The 21,305-nt window shown below is 25.9% G+C and overlaps 1 protein-coding gene across 1 annotated transcript in view; it reads left to right on the forward strand.

Moving 5' to 3' along the window:
• Positions 1 to 403: 403 nt before the first annotated feature.
• Positions 404 to 21,305, forward strand: part of LOC136986633 (glycine receptor subunit alpha-2-like) — a 60,707-nt gene continuing 39,805 nt past the window's right edge. The window contains exons 1-4 of the mRNA XM_067284219.1: positions 404 to 554; positions 14,909 to 14,997; positions 16,026 to 16,093; positions 17,176 to 17,399. Coding sequence (XP_067140320.1) covers positions 421 to 554; positions 14,909 to 14,997; positions 16,026 to 16,093; positions 17,176 to 17,399 — 515 coding nt within the window. The 5' untranslated portion in view covers positions 404 to 420. The remainder of the gene's footprint in view (positions 555 to 14,908; positions 14,998 to 16,025; positions 16,094 to 17,175; positions 17,400 to 21,305) is intronic.

The raw sequence follows: 21,305 nt of genomic DNA on the forward strand, positions 1-21,305 counted from the left end.
TTTTAAGGAATTCTTCTAAGTTTTCTTCTTAAATAAGTATTATTTAAAATATATTTTTTTATTATTTAATCGAAATAATTAGTGAACTAACGACACTCACTACCTATTCTGATAATTATCACGCACAATTATCTTCAAGGTCGTTGGAGTAAACAATTTGGAAAAACAGGATAAAATTAGCAAAAGTAAAGAACGAAATAACACAATCCAGATATTTTTAAATATTCAGGATAATTATTTATTTATTTTTTCTTCCATATCTTTATGTAGGGCAGCGATATAACCGTTTAGTTAACTGTAACAACGCAGAATGTTATGATTACGGAGATGTTAAGATTAACCATTCTTTCTTCTCTATCGTCCAATGGGTATCCTTAATACTGCGCCTGCTCTACCGACGTTTATAAGTAGAAGCTGAGAATGTCGAGGTGGAGAAGAGCTGTCAGCACATACACGAAGAGCAACCCCCTAATCGATCTTGTTATTATGGAACGAACAATGCAAATCATCATGTTAGCTATATTAAGCAATCTCTTACCCATACCTGCATCAAGGTGAGCTTCCACTTGAAAATTTTATTTAAAATATTAATTAAAATTAGTCTCAATTAATTATATTTATCACTTATTAAATCATTAAAACGTCTTTAAGTTTTAATTGTATTTTTTCTATTGTTACGTCGTTTATTAACAATTGAAATGGACTTATTTATTTAATTTTTAAAATAATTCTATTCAAACTTAATTATAATTGTTTATAAATTTATTATTTAATATAATTTTAAAAATATTATTTATTTATATATATTATAAAATTACAATTAAATTTTTTGTGTAAAAATATATTAATAAAATGACGTGAGTTATATAATAATTCATTTTATTTAAAAAAAAATTAAATTAAATCGTTAAAAAGTGATGTAATTTTTTTAAAAATAAAATATTATAATTGTTTAAAAATAAATAAAATTAATTTTTTTATTATAAAATTTAAATAAATAATCTTTAAAATAACCAGTTTATAAACTTAAATTTCTACTATTAATTAATATAAAATGTTGATAGAAGTTAGCGTTAGTTCATTTGTCTATCCAAAATATATAAAATTAACCTTAAAAATAAATTATTATTAGTATTATTATTATATTAACATATAATTAATTCAATTTGCTAATTTTTTTATTTAATTTTTCTTAAATAAATAAACTTTTAACGCAAAATAATTGTTCATAATTAATTTTTATTGATTCTAATCTCTTAATTCGAACCCCCAACTACTACTTATGAAATCAACAATTAATATTTTATTAATAAATTTTTAATATTAAAATATAAATAATAATTTAAATAATTTTTACTTTATACATACTTACTTATTCTACTACTGGGACCTTCTCTCCTCTTTTTCATCCTCTTTCTCTTCTCTTCATCCTTTCTCCATCTCTTTCTTTCTTCAGAATAGATTCTTGAATTGTCTCTATACCCTAATAATAATAATAATTATATTAGAAACTTATAGTTAACTTACTTATAAACAATATTTTACATGATTTAACCGGTAATATTTTATATTAAATCAAATTCTTTAAGTTAGAAGCAATTCTTTTAATCGGAAAAGTTTAGTTTTGTAATTTTTTTCTCCTGCATATAAAATTGTCTGCTATAAACTTTAATATCTTTAGTCTATTTTCCTTTATATTGTAGAAAATCTTATTGTTTTCTTCATAAAAAATTCATTATCACAATAAACCATGTGCGTGTTTAGAATAATTGTTTGTTTCCTTGATAATTTCGGATATATGATATATATCTGTAATCCCTACTACACCAATTACATTTAATTTAACCTAAAATTAATTAATTAATTTAAAAAATTACAATATTTTATTAATTAATATAATCTTTAATTATATAACGCTTTTTACATAGAAGGCTTCAAAGTTTAGTTTATGTCAGTACCGTTATCTCATAGACTAAAAGGTGCCTCCACTAACAGAGGCACCCAAACCAATCTTTTATTAGAAAATATCCCCCAAATTTTTCCCTAAGAACAACACTATACACGGATCCTCCGAATTGAAATGCGCTTGCACCCCATGAATCTATCATGCACCACCGAAGAACCTGGGCCAATATTCTTGCTGACCCACCTCTGTCATGAGTTATATAACATTTCCAACGACTAGAAAACACTAAAATTAATTATATAAAACAGAAAGCTAAATATATTTGAAAGAAAACATGTGGTATGATGCAAACACAGCCTGGAAGAGATGAGACGAAGCTCAGTTCCTCCCTCCAAAAACACGTAAATACATTAATAAAATAAATAAAAAACATGCTTTTCACTAAAGGAAATTTAATTTATATACTTCGTAGCATAATATTTTTACGTAAAATAATTAAATTTATTCATATCGATTTGAAAAGTAAACTTATATACAGGGCCGCCCAAACGTCAGTTTACCAAGAATAAACTTTATTCAAATTCAAATAAAATAGACAAAACTCGGTTAATTGTCATTCGGGCCAACCACAAGTATATATATATATAAATTAAACAGAAAATTATTTTTTTAAATTTATTTTTATGTAATTGCTTCAGTTTATATAACTTTCAAAGGTTATTATAAAGTATTTATTACGTACTTTATTATGTAAAGATGGTAAAATAAGGGTGGTCCAAAGGGTTAACTGCTTAATCATTGTGTTTTTACTAATTTTTTAAAAGAAAAATTCATTGTTCTAAACACACACACACACACACACACACACAATACGGATATTTGACTTTTAAGCCAACCTGTCAATTTTTTTTATTTAAATACATCATTTTTTAAAATAATTTTTCTTTATCTTTATATAATAAATATTTAAATGTATTTTATATTAAATATTTAATTGTTTTAAATATGGTGGCGTGTGAATTATGTTTATTGTTCTGTGCACGAATTATTTGAAAAATGTTTTATTTAGTGTTGCGCGAAATTTACTTTTTAAATTAGAAAAATAACTTTTGTGGCATGTGAAAGGAAAAAAACATTAAAATATAATTCAAGTTTTTAGACGAATGATTTCCTCCTTGCTTATGTTAATTTAAAATAAATTAAATAAAAGACAGCTACTAGCATTTATTAAAGTTTCTACGCATGAAATGCTTAATTATTACATTAAATCTTTATTTATATTTTTTTATTTTTTATTTTTCTTTTTAATGATTTAAATTATAAAATATACATTTTTTAAAAATAAAACTCGAAATTTTTTCGTTTTTGTAATACAAGATGGCGCTAAGAGTAAATGTGTATTTATATTCAATTTTTCTAGAAAATATTGTAAAAAAAAAAAAAAAAATTTAAATTTAATTTACATTGTATTTAAAATTCATTAAATACTGTAATTATAATTGCAAATTTAAGTTATAAAAATGAGAAAAATTTATGCTTTTTGTAAATACTGTTATATGTAGGCTACATTATGTGTAATGGATGTTAAAGAAGTTGTTAAAACCCATAGATTAGACCATTTACCTTTAAGAAGATGAACTAATGTACCTTGTTTTATATGCAGTTTTTCCTTATTAGAAGTTGTAATTGTGTAGATGATGATTGGCATCAATCTCTGATAGGTGATGCAGTGTCAAATACAAGTGAATAAATTATGTTCTAATAAATAATCAAATAGATAAAATAAGTGCTGTAGAATATACACATTACGTTGTCCATTCACCAAAATTTATAAAAATTGTAGAGTTTTTTATATATTTATTTATAGAGTAGAAGATCAATTATGATATGTAAAGTGTCAGCATCATCTGTGTGCCAAAATTCACAGATTGTTGAAACATCTGTGGTCAGTTTACATATTGTAAATTAATAAAATTGCAGAAATTATATCATTAATTATTATAAATGTCAAAAAGCTTAATTTTGAGTGTAGAGATCGGTTTTATAAACAAAAAAAAATTGTAAATGTTAAAATCTTTAAGTCAGACTCTACTCGAGATGTGACACATGACTTCTTATCTCTCCACCCCCTCTACCTTTAACCATAAAAATTTAATAGAATCAATCCCTTTAATATACAAACCTCCATGCAAAATTTCAGAAAATTTTGACAAACAGGACAGGAGTTATTAAGCTTTAAAGTGGGTGAACAAGATAGTGTCACCCATATATCAATATCAATACATATAGAAAAACACCCACGAATCTATTGCATTTCCTGAAGTTTGAAGATCTTGAGTCAAAAAAATCTAAACATATTAAGGGGGCCCATTTTTGACTGATTACCTTGTTATGGATATATATATAACAGAGGAAAATAATTGTAGAATTTTTGCACATTTGTGTATAGAATTCAAGAGTTATGATGATAGAAAGAGGGTTTAACGTCAGTAATATGTCAAAATTTTCAGATAATTGACGTATCTGTGGACATCTTACTTAATGTTTGACGTAATATAATTTATATTTTTCATTTATCTACAAGAAATTTAACAAATTCTTGACTTTCTCTTGAGTAATGCTCTTCTTCATCCGAAGATTAAACTGTGTAGATGATGAGTAACATCACTCTGTGTTAGATCTAATGTGACAAATACAAATAAACGAAGAAAAATTACGTAATTAAGAGAGTAAAAACAGATTTAAAACTAAAAAAATATTCTTCAAAAATGTTTTAAATTTCTAATTTAAATACATTGTTTCTTTGGGACCGCCGTATTTGAAGGACGGTCCCAAAGTAAGGGGAATTTTACTGTAATTATATAATAATTTTTCCATTAATTAAAATGTATAATTATATTAAAATATAATTTAATTAATTAAAATTTTGATATAATAAAATCAACATTTTATTTGATAAATTTGTCACACGATTTAAATACTTTAAAATTCGATAGTGTTAAATGTTTAAGGTTTAATCTTTGTATTGTGTGCTTGGAATTTGTGTTTGAAAATTAGAAAATCAATTTTAACTTTAGAAATTTTAATTAATTTTTATTTAAATAGGTATTAATAAAATTGAATAAAGACGGATTTTAAAATTTGTACAACAATTCTGTAATTAATTATAATTTTTTTCATTCTCTTTGATTATTTTAAACAATAATTACATTCCTGGATTAAAATTTGTTACAAAGTCGAATTAATTCAGAATAATATAATTATTTTATTGTATTTATAAAGTTTATTTAAATTTTAACAAACAAATTCATTTATATTATTTAAATAACGTAAATTTTGTCCATTTCCATGACGTAAATTATTATATTAATCTATTTTCAATAATGTAATTTTATTAATACAAATTGATACGCAGAGGACTACCTATGTGTTACATTAATTAAACTTAAATTTTTTATCTGTCATCTTATGGGCGAAAAGTTATCCTATGGGTACCATGCCACTGGTGTTTGGGGCCCCACCAGCATGTCTCAAAAATTTTTTTATAAGAAAATATTTTTCCAAAAATTTCCCCTGAAAAAAATGTTTGAACTCAATACTGTACATGAGTCCCGCTAATTTGCCTGTGCCCTAGGAAGTCACAAAGTACCATTGCTGTCTACCGGCGTATATCAGCAGCATACTCGGGTATATCAAAAAGGGATGATGCATCTGGAATTCTTGGCGCATATTTCTGTAAATATTTACAGAAAAATATTTGTATACGTGCCAATCAAGGCCTGGGCATATGACCTGAAAGCTTATAGATTTAGACGCAATTGACGTTACGCTACGAGGTTACAAGTTAGGGCCTCATACCATTAAACATATTATTTGACGGAACAGAAAGTGTCTTATCAGGGCCGTCAAAAGATTGAAACTGGTGATTTTTCCTGGAGAAAAGTTGTGGGCTCGTAGTGGTTCCCCCCCCCTACAAATTTTTACTTGCAGAAGATAAAACCTTCAAGACTGTTTTTATTAATAAATAAATATTCTTAATGTGCCATTTCTTTAAAAAAACAGACAAAAATTGTCTGTTAATGACAAAAAAAAGCCCGGTCTAACCCAGGTCTCATATAAACTCTAGGAGGTCCTGCATCTTGTATATTATAGCTTAGAGCCATAGACGTATTCCGTCCTTTTTATACGTCTCTCCGTTCCTTCCTGAGGAGCAAAGAGACATAGGGCCAAATTTGCACTTAACCCAAACAATCTACAGCTTAAACCTTAGCGTTATGAGTCCATAGCTTAGGGCCTCACATTTAGTATCACTGTTTAGTAGAGGGCAAGGGCCTCATATATTACAGCTTACGACCATAACAAGTCTGTCTCCAGCCCTGACTATTCCTAAGTATTAGTTTATTCGTACACAACGCTACACATGGGCAATCTGTCGATAAGAAGAAATGTTTTATGGGATAATGGCCCCTATTTAAACCTGAAAAAAACACAAAAATTCCACGTTCACTGCCCAATTCTTTTCACTTTAAATATTTTAACAAAATAACTTCAACCTTATCGTAAATACAACATTTCTGCACGTCTTCGACTTCACGTAAACAGTCGAGTCAATTAAAATTTAAGGAAATTTTTATTTATTTTCAGAAGCAGAATTTTATATTCAATATTTTTTGCAACAGATTTTAATTTCTGTCTTTGATTTTCCGATTCACACTGAGTTGAACTTCACTAAATTTATTGATAATCACTTAAAACATAATTTATATAATTATTTCTACTCATAGTACAGTGAAGGGGTTTACAATACAAATATTATAATTTATATTTAAAAAAAAAATTAAGGTATTAATTTGTAGAAAAATTTGAAGGGAGGACGATTGGAAGTTCTTCAATTTTAGCAGAAATAAACACGAAAGTTCATGTAACAAAACTAAATATATACTATTTTAGAACTTTGGAATTCCTGTTCGATGAATCATTTCTTGTTTTAATACAATTTGGGGATGTAAAAAAATAAAATACGAGGAACGGAATTATTACGTCACGCCATTCTTTATATCTTTAATCTGAAATAAAAGATGGAAGATAAAATCACTCGTCTTCTACAGAAAGATTTTACTGCTACAAGCGCAAAGTAAATAAGATTTAAAAAAAATAATATTACACGATAAGAAATCTTTTTAAATAATTCTTTGATATTATACAGTAAAACCTGTATAAAACGGACACCGAATAAAACGGAAATCTTTCCCAAAACGGAAAAAATTCTTTGTTACGGAGCGATATTTTATGCTAAAATAATAATTAAAAAAAACCTGTTCGAAACGGAACCTGTGTAAAACGGAAACCTGTTTAAATGAAATATAAATATTCATCGGAACGGAGCAAATTCTTTTTATGTTTAAAACGGAAACTTGTTAAATCAAAAATAAAAATATTCGGTAACATGCGGGTCCGGTTTACACAGGTTTTACTGTACATAATTAACGTTTTTACTCTTTAAATAAATTATTTACTTTTAATTATTTTTCCTAAAGATTTGATTTTTTTTTTTTTTAATAAAGTGGGAACGAGTATTAAAATCGGGGTATTCTTTATCATGCTTCGAAAACCCGCATATAATGAATATTTGATAGCTTCTTCTGCTTATGTTATGTTAGAATGTATACTAAATTCGCTTGAAAAGCCCGCATATAATGAAACTTTAACAGTATTTTCGGTTCATTTTATATCTTTTATTAATTATATTTAATTTTAAATACATTTTTAACGTTTTTTACTCTAATAAATTATTTTAAACTACATTTACTTAATTATGACGAATACTTTTAAATAAATTTTCAAAAAATTGAATTTTTATTCTTATTTATTAAAAACAATTTCTTAAAAATATAATAAAAATATAAAGAAATTTACATAAAATATAAACATTATACAAATAAAAAAAATTATTAATTATTCAACTTTAAAAAATTGTTTTTATAAAGAAAATTCTTAACTAAAATAAATAATGAGGTAAAAACTTTTAAAGTGTTAATGCTTAGGCAGGTTTCTGTTTTATAAAACAAAAAATCCGTATTAAACAGGTTTTTTTTAAATAAAAAATTACTCTATTCCGAAGAATCTTTTCCACTTAGGAGGTATCCGTTTACTGTAAAACCGTTTTAAACGGGTTTTTTAAATAGAAAATCCCTCCGTTCTGAAGAATTTTCCTTCTTAGGCAGGTTTCTATTTTATTCAGAATCCGGTTTGAACAGGTTTTTTTTAAAAAGAATAGAAAATCGCTCCGTTTCAAAGGATCTTTTCCGCTTATAAAGGTTTCCATTTTATTATTAAAGACCGGCATTAAATAAGATTTTAGCACAGAACTTACACCATTACGAAGAATTTTTTTCGCTTAGACAGGTGTCCGTTTAGACAGGTTTTTTTTAAATATAAAATGACGCCGTTTCGAAGAATTTCCCTGTCTTAGGAGGTTTCTATTTACTATGAATCCGTTTTTTACAGGTTGTTTTTAAACAGAAAATCGCTCCGCTCCGAAGAATCCTTTCTGCTTAAACAGGTTTACGTTTTATTCAGAACAGGTTTTACTGTATTATTATTTTATAAAAATTAAATTTTAAAACCACATATTTTATTTAATTATACAGAGAGTAGGCCTCTATAATTAATTTAAAATTTCCTATATAAATATATATATATCATCATTACATTTAACTTCAAGACAGTTGCAATTGGTTGAAGATCTTTTAACTTCTCATTAATCTTCGGTTAATTATGATGTTCTTTTGTCAACAGAAATTTATTTGCTCTTCACAAACAACCGTCCATTAACAAAGTATTATCACAAGACAATTATTTTTCCCCTTCTTTTATTATTTAATTTCTATTTGTAATTGTATTTAAATCGAACCCACAATTTAATTTAATTGTAATTAATCCCATACATTCTTTATCATTATTTTACTTACATTATTTAATTAATCTAAAGTTTTTTTTTTATTTTTTTAAATTATTTATTTAATTTTTTATGTAAATGTTTGTATTATACATTTTTTTTACATTTTTAAATTAATTTTTTTTTGTATTTTTTAAAATTTAATTTAAATTTTTAAGTTTTTTTAAAGCTTATTTCATATTTATATTTTAATCTATTTTCTAGTTATTTATATTGATTTATTTTTATATTATACATGGGTTTTTTCCTATTTTATTTTATATATTTTTTAATTTAATTTTTTAAATTCTTATTTAGCTTCAATATAATTATTTAAAAAATATATTTATTTAATTTTTTTTAATGTTTTAAATGCTTTTAAATTATTAATTTATTATTTGAAATATAATTAAAATTAAAAAGTCCTTTCCTTGTTAATAAAAAAAAAGAAATTTACCTTATTTTTCCATATTTTCTAAGAAAAATGAATGAAATTTGAGAAGAAAAATAAAAATTAAATTGATTAAAAGGCTAATATTTAAATTATTTTTAAATAGACTTATCAATGATTTGTTATTTGAAATAATTTGCTAAAAATATAAACGAGTTTTTATAATGTTTATCAAATAGATTATTAATTAAAGTTCGAATTTTTATAAGGTTTATAATTACAAGATATACGTTAATTAATTTTCTAAGATGAGAATAAAAATAAAATAAAACTTTTTAAGTATAATTATTTTTCATTTTATTATTATTATTAATAATAATACATCTGGACAGAATAATAAATAAAAAATAATAATAAAATGTTAAATAAGTTTTATACCCTGTAAAAAATTTTTTTTTAATTTTTAAATGTAAATTAAGCCATAAAAATTCTATTCTTTATGTTAAAATTTACATTATTAAAGTACATAATACATTAGAAGTGTTCTTATCAATTGTCTTTTTTTTCTGAGATTAATATATCACTCGCGGGTTGTAAAGTGGAATTTACGATAATTAAAAGTTAAGAAAATTAATAAAATTAATTATATTGATTTATATTAATAAAATTTAATACTTAATAAATGTAATTTTAGCTTGTATTATTAAATCAAAATTGTTATTTTAAATTGTTTTAGTGGTGTAGAATGGAATGTATAACTGTAAAATATTATCAATTCGTTATATGTATTTGTGCTGCATTAACGGTACAGCACTTCTATGCAGAATTAAAGGGCAGCACTGTTAGACGGAATTTCTATGCATCGTTAATATCTGTACAGCATTTACGGTGCAGAATATCTATGCGACATTAATAGTGTATAATACCTATGCAGCATTAACAGTGATGTCTGTGTAACATTAGCATAATACTTTCACAGTATTAACAAGTGAAGTATTTCTATGCAGTATTAAAGGTGCAGCATACATATACGAAATATTATCGTGCAATATAGAATACAGTTTTATACAGTAATGTACTACAGTACAATATAACTAAAGAGAAGCTTAATATTTTCAGTGGTATGTAATATAAGCCTATTACTGAAAAATCTATACAGTAGTATCTCTTCCATTTTATAAATTTTAAAACACTTTTGTATTGAGAAAAATTAATTTATTTAATTTTTTAATAAATATATTTATTTTGTTTGTTTTTTAATATAATTTGATGTTTTAATTAAATTTTTAATATATATATATAATTAATTTTTCTCGATCAATTTTTAATTTAAATTTTTATACCAAATTTTAAAAAATATTGAAAGTTATTATTCCTTTTTACTAAATAAAACATTTTATTCAAAAATAAACAAACAATAATAATAAATAATATATTGAATATATTGTAAATCGATATCTTCTGCTGTTTATTATAAAAAGTAAAATGCAATTTGCATAAAAAAATATGTTTTTTTCCTCTTTATTATCTATTCTTGTTCCAATTTCGAGCGAATATCTGCCTCATTCCTACTTTATTTTTTAAATTTTAAGCTGTTTATTCTAAAGTAAACGATTTCAAAATTGTAAATATTTAAAAGATAATGCTGACGTACACTCTAAAATTACCCTTTTACAGCGCCAAATAACCGAAGATTATTGACACTCTTCGATATTGATTATAGTTGAGATACAATTCAAACTGTATATCCTGGTCTGTACGTATGTTTGTCCTAGTTTAACATCTAGAAGAAGTTAGATGACCGGCACGACTCTGTTGTTATCAGGAGAAGTATGATGTACAGGCGCGAGACATTACTAAAATCGAGAGCATATATTTTAAATTTTCAGCCCGGCATTTTCTTACTGGAAAAAATAATTTTATATACTTTTTTGGTTGGATTATGATTCAATCTCCTTTCGGAGGACAAAAATGGAAGGAGTTAAGGGGTTGAGAACCATATCTCCCGAACTAATGGTTTGATTTTCCTAAAAATTTCTAGAAACATTTCGCTCTAATACATAAACCTATATGCGAAATTTTAGAATTTTTTGACGAAAGAAACAGGAGTTATTAAGCTTCAAATTGGGTGAATTAAATCCTGCCACCCACATATACACACGCACTAACAGCCATATATATAGAAAAAATCCGTAACATTTTGCAATTTCTCGACATTTCAAGGACCTCTGAGTTCAAAATTTTAAAATCTTGGGGCTAATTTTGTGATTTATCGCCATACTTTTTCTCTGTTATATACAACAGCCAGAAAAGTAAAAATAAATTAATTTAAAATATTTTTTAAAACTATAATTTTCGTTAAGAAATAAATTATTATAGAGGTAAAGGAAGAAAGTTATAAGTAAGTTAAAGTAGGAAGATCACGCATTTTTAATATTTAATTTTTAATATTTTATTAAATTTTATTATCGTTTGTTTAATAGATAATTCTTCAACAGTAAATGTTCTCTCATAGATTGAATTTACACCACTTTACTTTCTATTTTAATACATTTACTTTCATAAATTATAATCTTAGTTAATTAATAATAAATCTCTAATTAAATATCTTAACTTATTGAAACCATTTTAATTATTCAAAAATAAGCAATAATTATTGTTATAACTTAGACATTTTACTATTAACTCGAGGATTTAATAGTTAAACTATTCGAAATGTTTTTCCTCTTACTTCTATTCTGCTTCATTTTATAATTATTAGGAAAATTATTTCATAAAAATAAATGGATTATCTGTAATTTTATAATTTATCTTATGAATAAATTATAATAATATAAATATTAAAGGCAGAGATGATTAGGAAGTGTTGACAGAATATACAAAGAATTGTATTAGTGCGTGCTTCATAGGGAATTTCTAATTAATAAACTTAACTATTTAATTATCAGAAATTCATTTAGTTATTCATAAAATTAACAGCAATTAGTTAATGGTAGAATACCTTTAAATTTTCATATTAATTCAGTGATTACAAAGGGTTAAATTAGAAGAAATATTCTTTCTTCTATCCACTTCTACATCAATTTATTAATAATATAAATTTAATTTTATAAGAATAAATAGCTTATTTGTAACTTTACATTATATTTCACAAATAAACATCTTTCATGCTCATATTAATTATTAAATGGCTTTAAAAGTTTCATATATGTAGGCTGAATACGTAAATCGTGTTAAATTTATAAAAATAATGTGAAGTTATATTTTATTATAAGTGAAGAACTCCGATCAGAAGATTTTTTTCAACGTTAGAAAACGAATAAATCATGTAAATTCGATCTTAACCTAAGGCAAAAAGTTAGTCTCTTAATCTGGATATCATAAAGTTTCAAATGTGATAAAATTCAATACACGTGACTTGAATAAAAATTTATAGTCATAAAAATTAGTTTCCTACGAAATGAAATTACGTTTAAACTTACATCTATCTTATTTAATTTAGAAAGTATAAAGTTAGAAATGAATTTATAGTTTTGAAAAAGTTTTCGAGATATTTTCTAGTAATATAAAATATATTTTATAATATCATAAAACTTTAAAAAAATATATGAAATAATTTTCCAGAAAGTATGAAAAGAAAGTGATTTCAAGTTTTCTATTTTTAGAACTTATTTTATGGATTTATTCCTGTTTACGGTGCGCAAGATTTTAAGTGTAATTATTCGTAAAAATGTTTATGCCAATAAAATTTTTAATTTATTTTTTTGGCATTATTCTGTTAGTCCACTTGCAAATATTACTTAAGATTTGTATTGCCTTTATTGTAATTTCCCACCAGTGCCGAGTGGATAACACTATTAACACTGGTCATGCGTTTAATACCTCGCCAATATAGTATTTTGCGGGCTTTTTCACGTTTGCAACACGTTTATAACAATCATAAAGAAGCTGTTACTTTATATAATTATCGTATATCACATACAAATATTAACATGTATAACAAATTTCGTATATCTCTTTCATACTTTCTCATATAACCTATGTGTTCTATAGCCTACAGGGAGTTTTCTCATCTCTTCTCTCTTCCTTCCTTTAGCATTGACCCTTTATTAGGCTCTACACCATAATAATAATCCCAATAAATCTCTGAAATTACTTGTAATTCATCCACACATTCTGAATTGGATAATGGCATTAACTTTATTAAGAGATCCTTCTTAAAATTCATTGTATTCTATTAATTCATTTATATTTAAATTAATAAAATAAGTGGATTGATTACGTATCAAGAAAGCAATATAAACAGTTTTTAATTTAATTTCTATATTATTTTACTTTGTTTTTATCATAGTTTTTTCACCATTCATTCTTTAAAGTACTTTGTTTACATGTGAAAAAAAATCATTGTTTTTACTGAATATTATAAATTGTTATTTATTATTTAATACAGGTAATTAATATATTTTTTATTTAATTTATTTGCTTGTAATTTAGGTAATTAGTGACCTGTCATATAATCTGAATTACTCTTCCTGAATATCAATTATTCTTTCTTTTACAGCGGTTATTTAAAATATGATAGCAATTATATATTTTATGGAATATTATAAGAATATTTTTTAAAAATACAGTGAAACCTGTCCAAAACGGAACCTGAATAAAACGAAAATCTGTCTAAATGGATAAAGTTCTTTGAAAGGAAGCGATTTTTTTAATGTTAAAAAGAAAATCTATTAAAAAAGGAAACCTGTTAAACTCAGTCCGATTCCGTTTTACACAGGTTTATTGTGTAATTTAAATATTAAATAATAAAAATACTGTAAAACCTGTTTTATTTAACACAGAAAATCGCTCTTTTCGAAGATTTTTTTCTGTTTTAGGCAGGTTCCGTTTTGGACAGGTTTTGCTGTATTAAAAACGTATTCAAAATAAGTATAATTAACAAATATCTATATGTGTCCGAGAAAATAGACCATATAGTTTGTGTTCAAGTTGCAGAATAAGCACCGGCACGGTTTCATAAACACTAAATAATAAAAATACTGTAAAACCTGTTTTATTTAACACAGAAAATCGCTCTTTTCGAAGATTTTTTTCTGTTTTAGGCAGGTTCCGTTTTGGACAGGTTTTGCTGTATTAAAAACGTATTCAAAATAAGTATAATTAACAAATATCTATATGTCTATATATTTATATGTAATAAACAGAAAATATCATCAAAATAAGAATGATAAAAAGAATCCCAAGTTTATGTTTCACTCCAATTTTAAATTCAAAGTAGTATTGCTGTATATATAAATATAGCAATATAGTAATTTGAAGTGCTTAAATTCAAAGCAATCCAGTATTTTTTGAACAATTTTAAAGATTTATGCTTATTAAACAATTATGCTTACACTAGTCTATATCAGTGATTTCCAAAGTGGGCAATATTTCCTTCTTGAAAGTAAAGGACTTTCTAAGGAAACTGGCCCTAATTAGGTGTTACAGACGTGAAGAAAACTCCACGCGGAAGTATGAACCCGACAAACTACCAGTGTTTTATTAACTAAACCACTGGTAGGCATTCGAAGAGTTTGAAAAAATTGCTCTATACTATCCGTAAAAATGTGAAATTTTAGAAATATTCGTATATTTTTTTAAAAATATTTTCTGTTATTTTATAAATTTCTAGTGTTTGGAATGGTACCCAAGAAGATTTAAGAAAATTGGACGAATTGTTAAGAAAATACGATCGGAGAGCATTGCCAACTAGCCATTTAGGTAAGTTCATCATATACAATACTACGCGATATCAAGATAAAGAAAATAAGGGGAAAAAAAAGAAAAGAAAAATGCATTTCTTATCGATTTTTTTTACAAAGAACGATAAAGAATTTCGGAACATAAAAACCACATTAGGTTTATATTCGAGTCAATATAGAATCATTTATAACTGAAGCAAAGAGAAGCTTAGTTTTCGTGATCTTGTTATCTACTTCAACATCAAATTTCTCGTAATCTGAAAAGCACAGCATTGTTTGATAAAAATGTGACGAATTAGTTTATTCAAAACGGCATTTTCGTGTACAGAAAAAAGAAAAGGAACTTATATAAATCAATTATTTAACTGATATTATTATTATTATTCTCTAAGCATTAATGATGCTTGCTCTTGGTGCTCCCCACTTGTACAATGTAGTAAACACATTAAAATTTAATAAAATCCGTTCGGTTCTTCCCAATTTAAATGTATCAATTAAATTTAATAACTATTCATGTTTCGTTATCCGAAGTGATTGAATTAAATCACGGAACAATACAATTTTAAACATAAAACAGAAATTAAATGATCCAGTAATTTTACAACTTGCATACTTCACCATCGATTTTCGCTTGTTTAAAGAATATTTTTCACCTTTATTTTTCTCAATTTTGTGTATATTTGAAGAAACTTTAAAGAACTTTTAATCTTTCCAACAATTTTAGTGCAAATTTATCAAGATAAATGAACGCTTTACGTAGGAGTTGAGTAAATTAATGTGATCTGTAAATAGTAAAACACTAAATCTTTGTTATTGCTTCTCTTATAGACGAATATATAAATATATAATTTGTTAAAATAGATTTAATTAAAGTTTATAAACTTTATTTTCGTTATTTAAATTATTTATATTGATACATATAAGTAAACATCTTAAACTATGTGTATGTATGAATGAATATGAACTAGGTATACATGTAAACAGTTAAGCTTGTATATATAATTCATTTAGTTATATATATAACTGCATATTTATTTTTTCTTAAAGGGAAACCCACTGTTGTCTTTTGTGAGATATATATAAGAAGTTTCGGATCAATTAATCCAGCTACAATGGTAATTACACTTTATTTTCTTCTTGTTTAATGTAACCACAACGCTTAACTTTAACATATTTAATAAAATATTTTAAAGCTAATTTAAAAGTCTATCGGCATATAATGTTTAATAATTGGTAGCCTTTGTTTAAATTAGCCTACTGTATATATATATATACAGTAGGCTAACTATTATTTCATTATGATTTATATACTTTATATATTTAATAATAGTTACTAAACATAATTAAATAATAGTTACTTAAAGCTCTCTGTAAAAAGAACTAATGAACAAATCTAAACGAAATTTGGTATTAACACTCATTTAAATGTGAGGTTTCGATTTACGAAAAATTTCTTTACTTCAAAACTAGCCGGTAGGGCGACATTTAGCGCTGATGTTGTCTTAGTTAGCATATTATGTACGTTTTCTAACGAATTTCGGAGGTTAGAAAACGAAGTACAATACTTTCAACACCGAAATTTGTTAGATAACGTACGCAAATAGAAGATTAAGAGGAGAGCAGCGCCAAATTTTGCATCAGTGACTAAATTTCGAAGTAAAATTTTTTCGGAAATAGAAACCATTCTTAGAAGGACAAAGAACAAAAATGATTGTATTATACTGTATGTCCAGAAATGTACCATGGATGACATGATTTGGCTTCAGTATGCTGTCTGCTGAACAAGACCTTAGTGCAAGTGTATGTAGTGCTGTGTGAATGGTCTATTATTCCTATCAGGAACAGTAGACCTAATATTCAGATACAGAAAAGCAAATGGGAATGGTCGGAGGCCGCACTGTTGTACCATGGTTATACCACAATGTGACGAGAGATCCATGGAAGATACTTTGAGCATCTATTGCGATTCTTCCTGCAACAGTTCGTGTGTTAATAGGACCACTTTTGTTCTTTATTCTTCCAGAAATCAATTTTTACCCATAGTTATGAACTTTGAAAAATTGATAATTAATTAAAAACATATTTATAATCTAAATTAATTATTCTCAAATTATTTTAATGTTTAAACGTCTAAAATTAAAAAAAAATCGCTTAAAATTTACATAAATTATTATATCTTTACATAATTCTCGAACAGGATTACGAAGTTGATCTTTATTTACGACAATCGTGGAACGATACACGACTCGAGAGTCCAAATGTCACTCGTGCATTAGATTTAAACGATCCAAATTTAGTTAAAAGAATATGGAAACCGGAAGTATTCTTTCCAAATGCTAAAAATGCAGATTTTCAATACGTTACGGTACCAAATGTATTGGTTCGATTAAATCCTGGAGGTAGCATCTTGTATATGTTGAGGTAAGATAAACGTTTATTTAAGGTAAAATATATTTAATTAATCTCGATTTAATTAACATCTAAAGATTCATTTTAGCATATTCTAAAGTTGGGTTGAGTCTTAAATTTGTGGTCTTCTTTTCGTGCCTTAAAAGTCCGGATGCCACGAAAATTTGAAGCATTTCTTGTTTAATTAATTTGTATTATTTCCTTGTGTTTTTTTTTTAAATTTACGTAATTAAGTTTTTCATTATTTAATAAATACTTTTACGTTATTTATTTGTAATTATCGTCCAAATTTTTCCTGAAAATCCGTTCTATTTTCCCGTTGTTAAAACGTAACACAGGAAAGTATTATAATAGTATCAAATTTTACCTCAGGGATTTGAAAATCTCGATTTTTTAAGACCCCTAAACTCCAAAAAAGTTAAAAAAGAGAAAAGTTTCGGGTATTTTGAGTATATTTTGTTTAATACCTCAAGATGGTAATTTGAAGAAACGAAATTTAGCATGGTAACGTGTATATAAGGGGGATTATTCTATTAAATTTTGGAATATAGAAAATTTTACTCGTTATTAGCATTAACAATATTCGTAAAAACTTATCCAAACCCTCAAAATAGTCATTTTTGACTTTTTATAATAATTAATAATATAAAAGTTATTTTTCTTTTAAACTTTAATTTTGGTATCTTAAGCACGTGATGTTCTTTATCACCCTAATTTAATGAAAATTAAGTAATATTTCCTGTTAATTATAATTTATTTTAAATGCATTATAAGCATTTTTACTCTAATAAATTCTTCTAAATTATATTTACTAATTATTCAATATATTTTTCCTAAAAGTCCATTTTTAAGTGACGTGTATGGCTGAATTTCGAATTAATATAAAAATTTATTAATAAATATTTTTAAAATAAATGAAAAAATTTTATTTTATTCAGTTTGAACGTAAACCACTCGAAATTTTTAAAGTTTTATCATGAAAATACATCGATTAAAATATAATTTTTTTTTATATTGAATTTATAAAATTAACGACATTAAATGATAAAAAAAATAAATTTATTATTCTTTAAACTCAATTTTTTTCCGTTTAAATTAACATTGAGAGTGGGAGAAGATGATTGAAATGAACTAAAAATAGGAAAATCTTAATGGTAATTACATCATTTACTAAATGCAAAACATAATAAAGCACTCAAGAAAATTAAAATTATCCATTAAAGTATCAAAATTCTTTAATATCGATTTCCTAAATTTATTTTTTAACATTTAAAATTTAAAAATGACTTCGAAACTCTGCGACATTATTCATTTATTTTTAATTCTCGACGTGCCAATAAGCAAATAATTTAAAGTTAAAATTAAATTTATAATTATTTTATTCCTGTTACTGGTTTATTTATAAGGATTTATAAGCGTTAAAGTATAAGTGAAAATTAATAGCGAATATTTATATCAATTATTAACTATTAAATATATTATAATTAAATTTATAATTAAGGAATATATAAGGGGATTATTACAATTTATTAAGTTTATTATATAAGTGACATATGGGATATATATGATATTAACATAATATATCTTAATTTATAAATAGGGTTTTCAAATTTGAATTTAAGCACGTAGGATAGAAATTAAGCACTTTCGAAATATGTTCTTTTTTCGCCTTGTAGACAATAAAAGGCTCTTTTCAGGCCTACCGTAGGCCCGAAATAAGCTCTTTATTTTTTTCAGAATTGAATTATTTTATTAAAGAATTGTCTATAAAGCAATAAATTTGTTATTTTTCCGTTCTTTGACCAATTCTCGTTTTCAAATATGTTGATGGTCCTATTCTATAAAGGTGTTGTAATGACGTTGCTTCTTATAAGTATCTGTGGGTAGGACCAAATCTCTACTAGCAATAAAATATATGAGGCCTTTTACCCCACCAATGGGTGAGATCATAAGCTGGAGCTTGTTTATTTTATATGAGGCCTTGTCTATTGATAGTCTAAAGCTCGTACCATTAACACGTGTTATACACTTTGCTGGTTTTCATTCCTCCACTTCCCCCTTTGAAGTTTAAGAACATTAAAAGCGTTTTGAAAAATAAATTTAAAAAGATTCCTTAACAGTATTATATTTTACAAGAATTATTACAATTATTCAGCGTCATCACTAGTGATTCAATTTAAGGAATGGTCAAGTAGAAGTCCTTTTTTTCCTCTCTTCATTCCTTTCTGTATGTCTGTCGGAGCTTAACTACAATATAATCCAATTTATGACTTACACCTCCTTCTTGAAGAGTCTTTCGTAAATAGATAACTAGTAAATAGAGATAAACTCTTCTTGAACTTCATTCTGACATAATCTATTCACCCTTCTCAAGTTATCCTTATTTGGATAACTTGAGAAGGGTGAATAGGCTATGTCAGAATGAAGTTCAAGAAGAGTTTATCTCTATTTACTAGTTATCTATTTACTAGTATTTACTATTTATCTAGTAAGATCAAAGTGCTACAAAATACCTATTTACTTAACAAATAATATTATCAACGATAGGAGGTCATTTACTAAGAAGGAATGCCTCCCGAGAGATTTTTCTGTGAGAAAATGGCACTATTTAGGTATTAGGCACGTGTGAAGAAAACCTGGAAAACTCCCCGCGACTAGCTTGTTAGTCAGGCGCAAATTCCGAACCAATTATCAGTATTTTATACACTTCGTTACCAGTGGGCACTTTGGAAAGACATTTAGTAAACAGAAAACAAAATTAAGCAAAATTACAATGTTGTTAATTGAAAAAACAAAGATTTTATCATCGATAAGGGATTTGTAATGTAAAGGTGAAGGTGCCAAACTGCACGTTAAAACGAAGCATACCTCTATAAAAACGAAGACATCAGCGTGAATGAAACAAAATTGAAGATTGGTTTGGTTTAATTGAATAAGGTAATGCACAGGGACAATCTGAACGAGGGGATGCCTCCCGGGAGAACTTTCAATAGATAACTGCTTCCTATTTGGGTGTATTTCCACTTAGCCAGCTTGTCGGTCAAGTGCGAATCCGCGACTTGCGTTTCGTCCATTTTGCCATCAGACACTGGAATCTACGAATCATCAAATCAATATATGCAGAAATTTTAATCTTTTTTACAATCGTAATTTGATTTTTTTGTTTTTTCTTTGTATAAAGCAACGCGAGAGGTGGATAATCTGCCAAAGGGGAATGCCTCCCGGGAGGTTTCTCGAGAAAACTGGCACCTATTTAAGGTGTTACTAACGTGAAGAAAATCTAGATGTTTATGTACAATGCATCATTATGTATGTATCAGAAATTACTGTTTACGATGCAAACAACAAGCAATGTTACTTCATGTTTATAGTCTATAAATAAATTCCAACGTATATTTACCTTAGCAATTCAAGCTTAAAATGCAATATAAAATCGAAACTCTTCTAGAAGTTGAAAGGGATTGCAAGATTTAATTGTAGAAACGAAGTTAATTTTTTCTCGTAAAAATAAAATTATTTATTGAATATTTACACACAAACAACGATATAAATTAAAGATTCATTAACGGAACTGATTAACAAGGGTAATGATGATAAATCTTCTTGTGAGTGTGTCTTGCTGCATTCTGAAGAACTCGAGGATCTTCATTACTATGAATTTTTTACATCTGCTTCGGTGATGATGGCGGAGATGAATACAGTGCAACCCCCTATAAAAGACCACCCTTATAAAGAGACTTCTCCTCAAGAAACTCACTTTTACTCTTTGTCGCAAAGTAAGAGTTTTATGCAACTTGAACACAAACTATATGGTGTATTTTCTCGGACACATGGCAAATTTCATCACTAAGTTTTCTTCAGTTGATACGAAAACTTAGTGATGAAATTTGCCATGTGTCCGAGAAAATACACCATATA

The sequence above is a fragment of the Centruroides vittatus genome, unplaced genomic scaffold (genome assembly GCF_030686945.1).
Source record: "Centruroides vittatus isolate TY-2023 unplaced genomic scaffold, ASM3068694v2 contig_1215, whole genome shotgun sequence".
Classification (NCBI taxonomy): Eukaryota; Metazoa; Arthropoda; class Arachnida; order Scorpiones; family Buthidae; genus Centruroides; species Centruroides vittatus.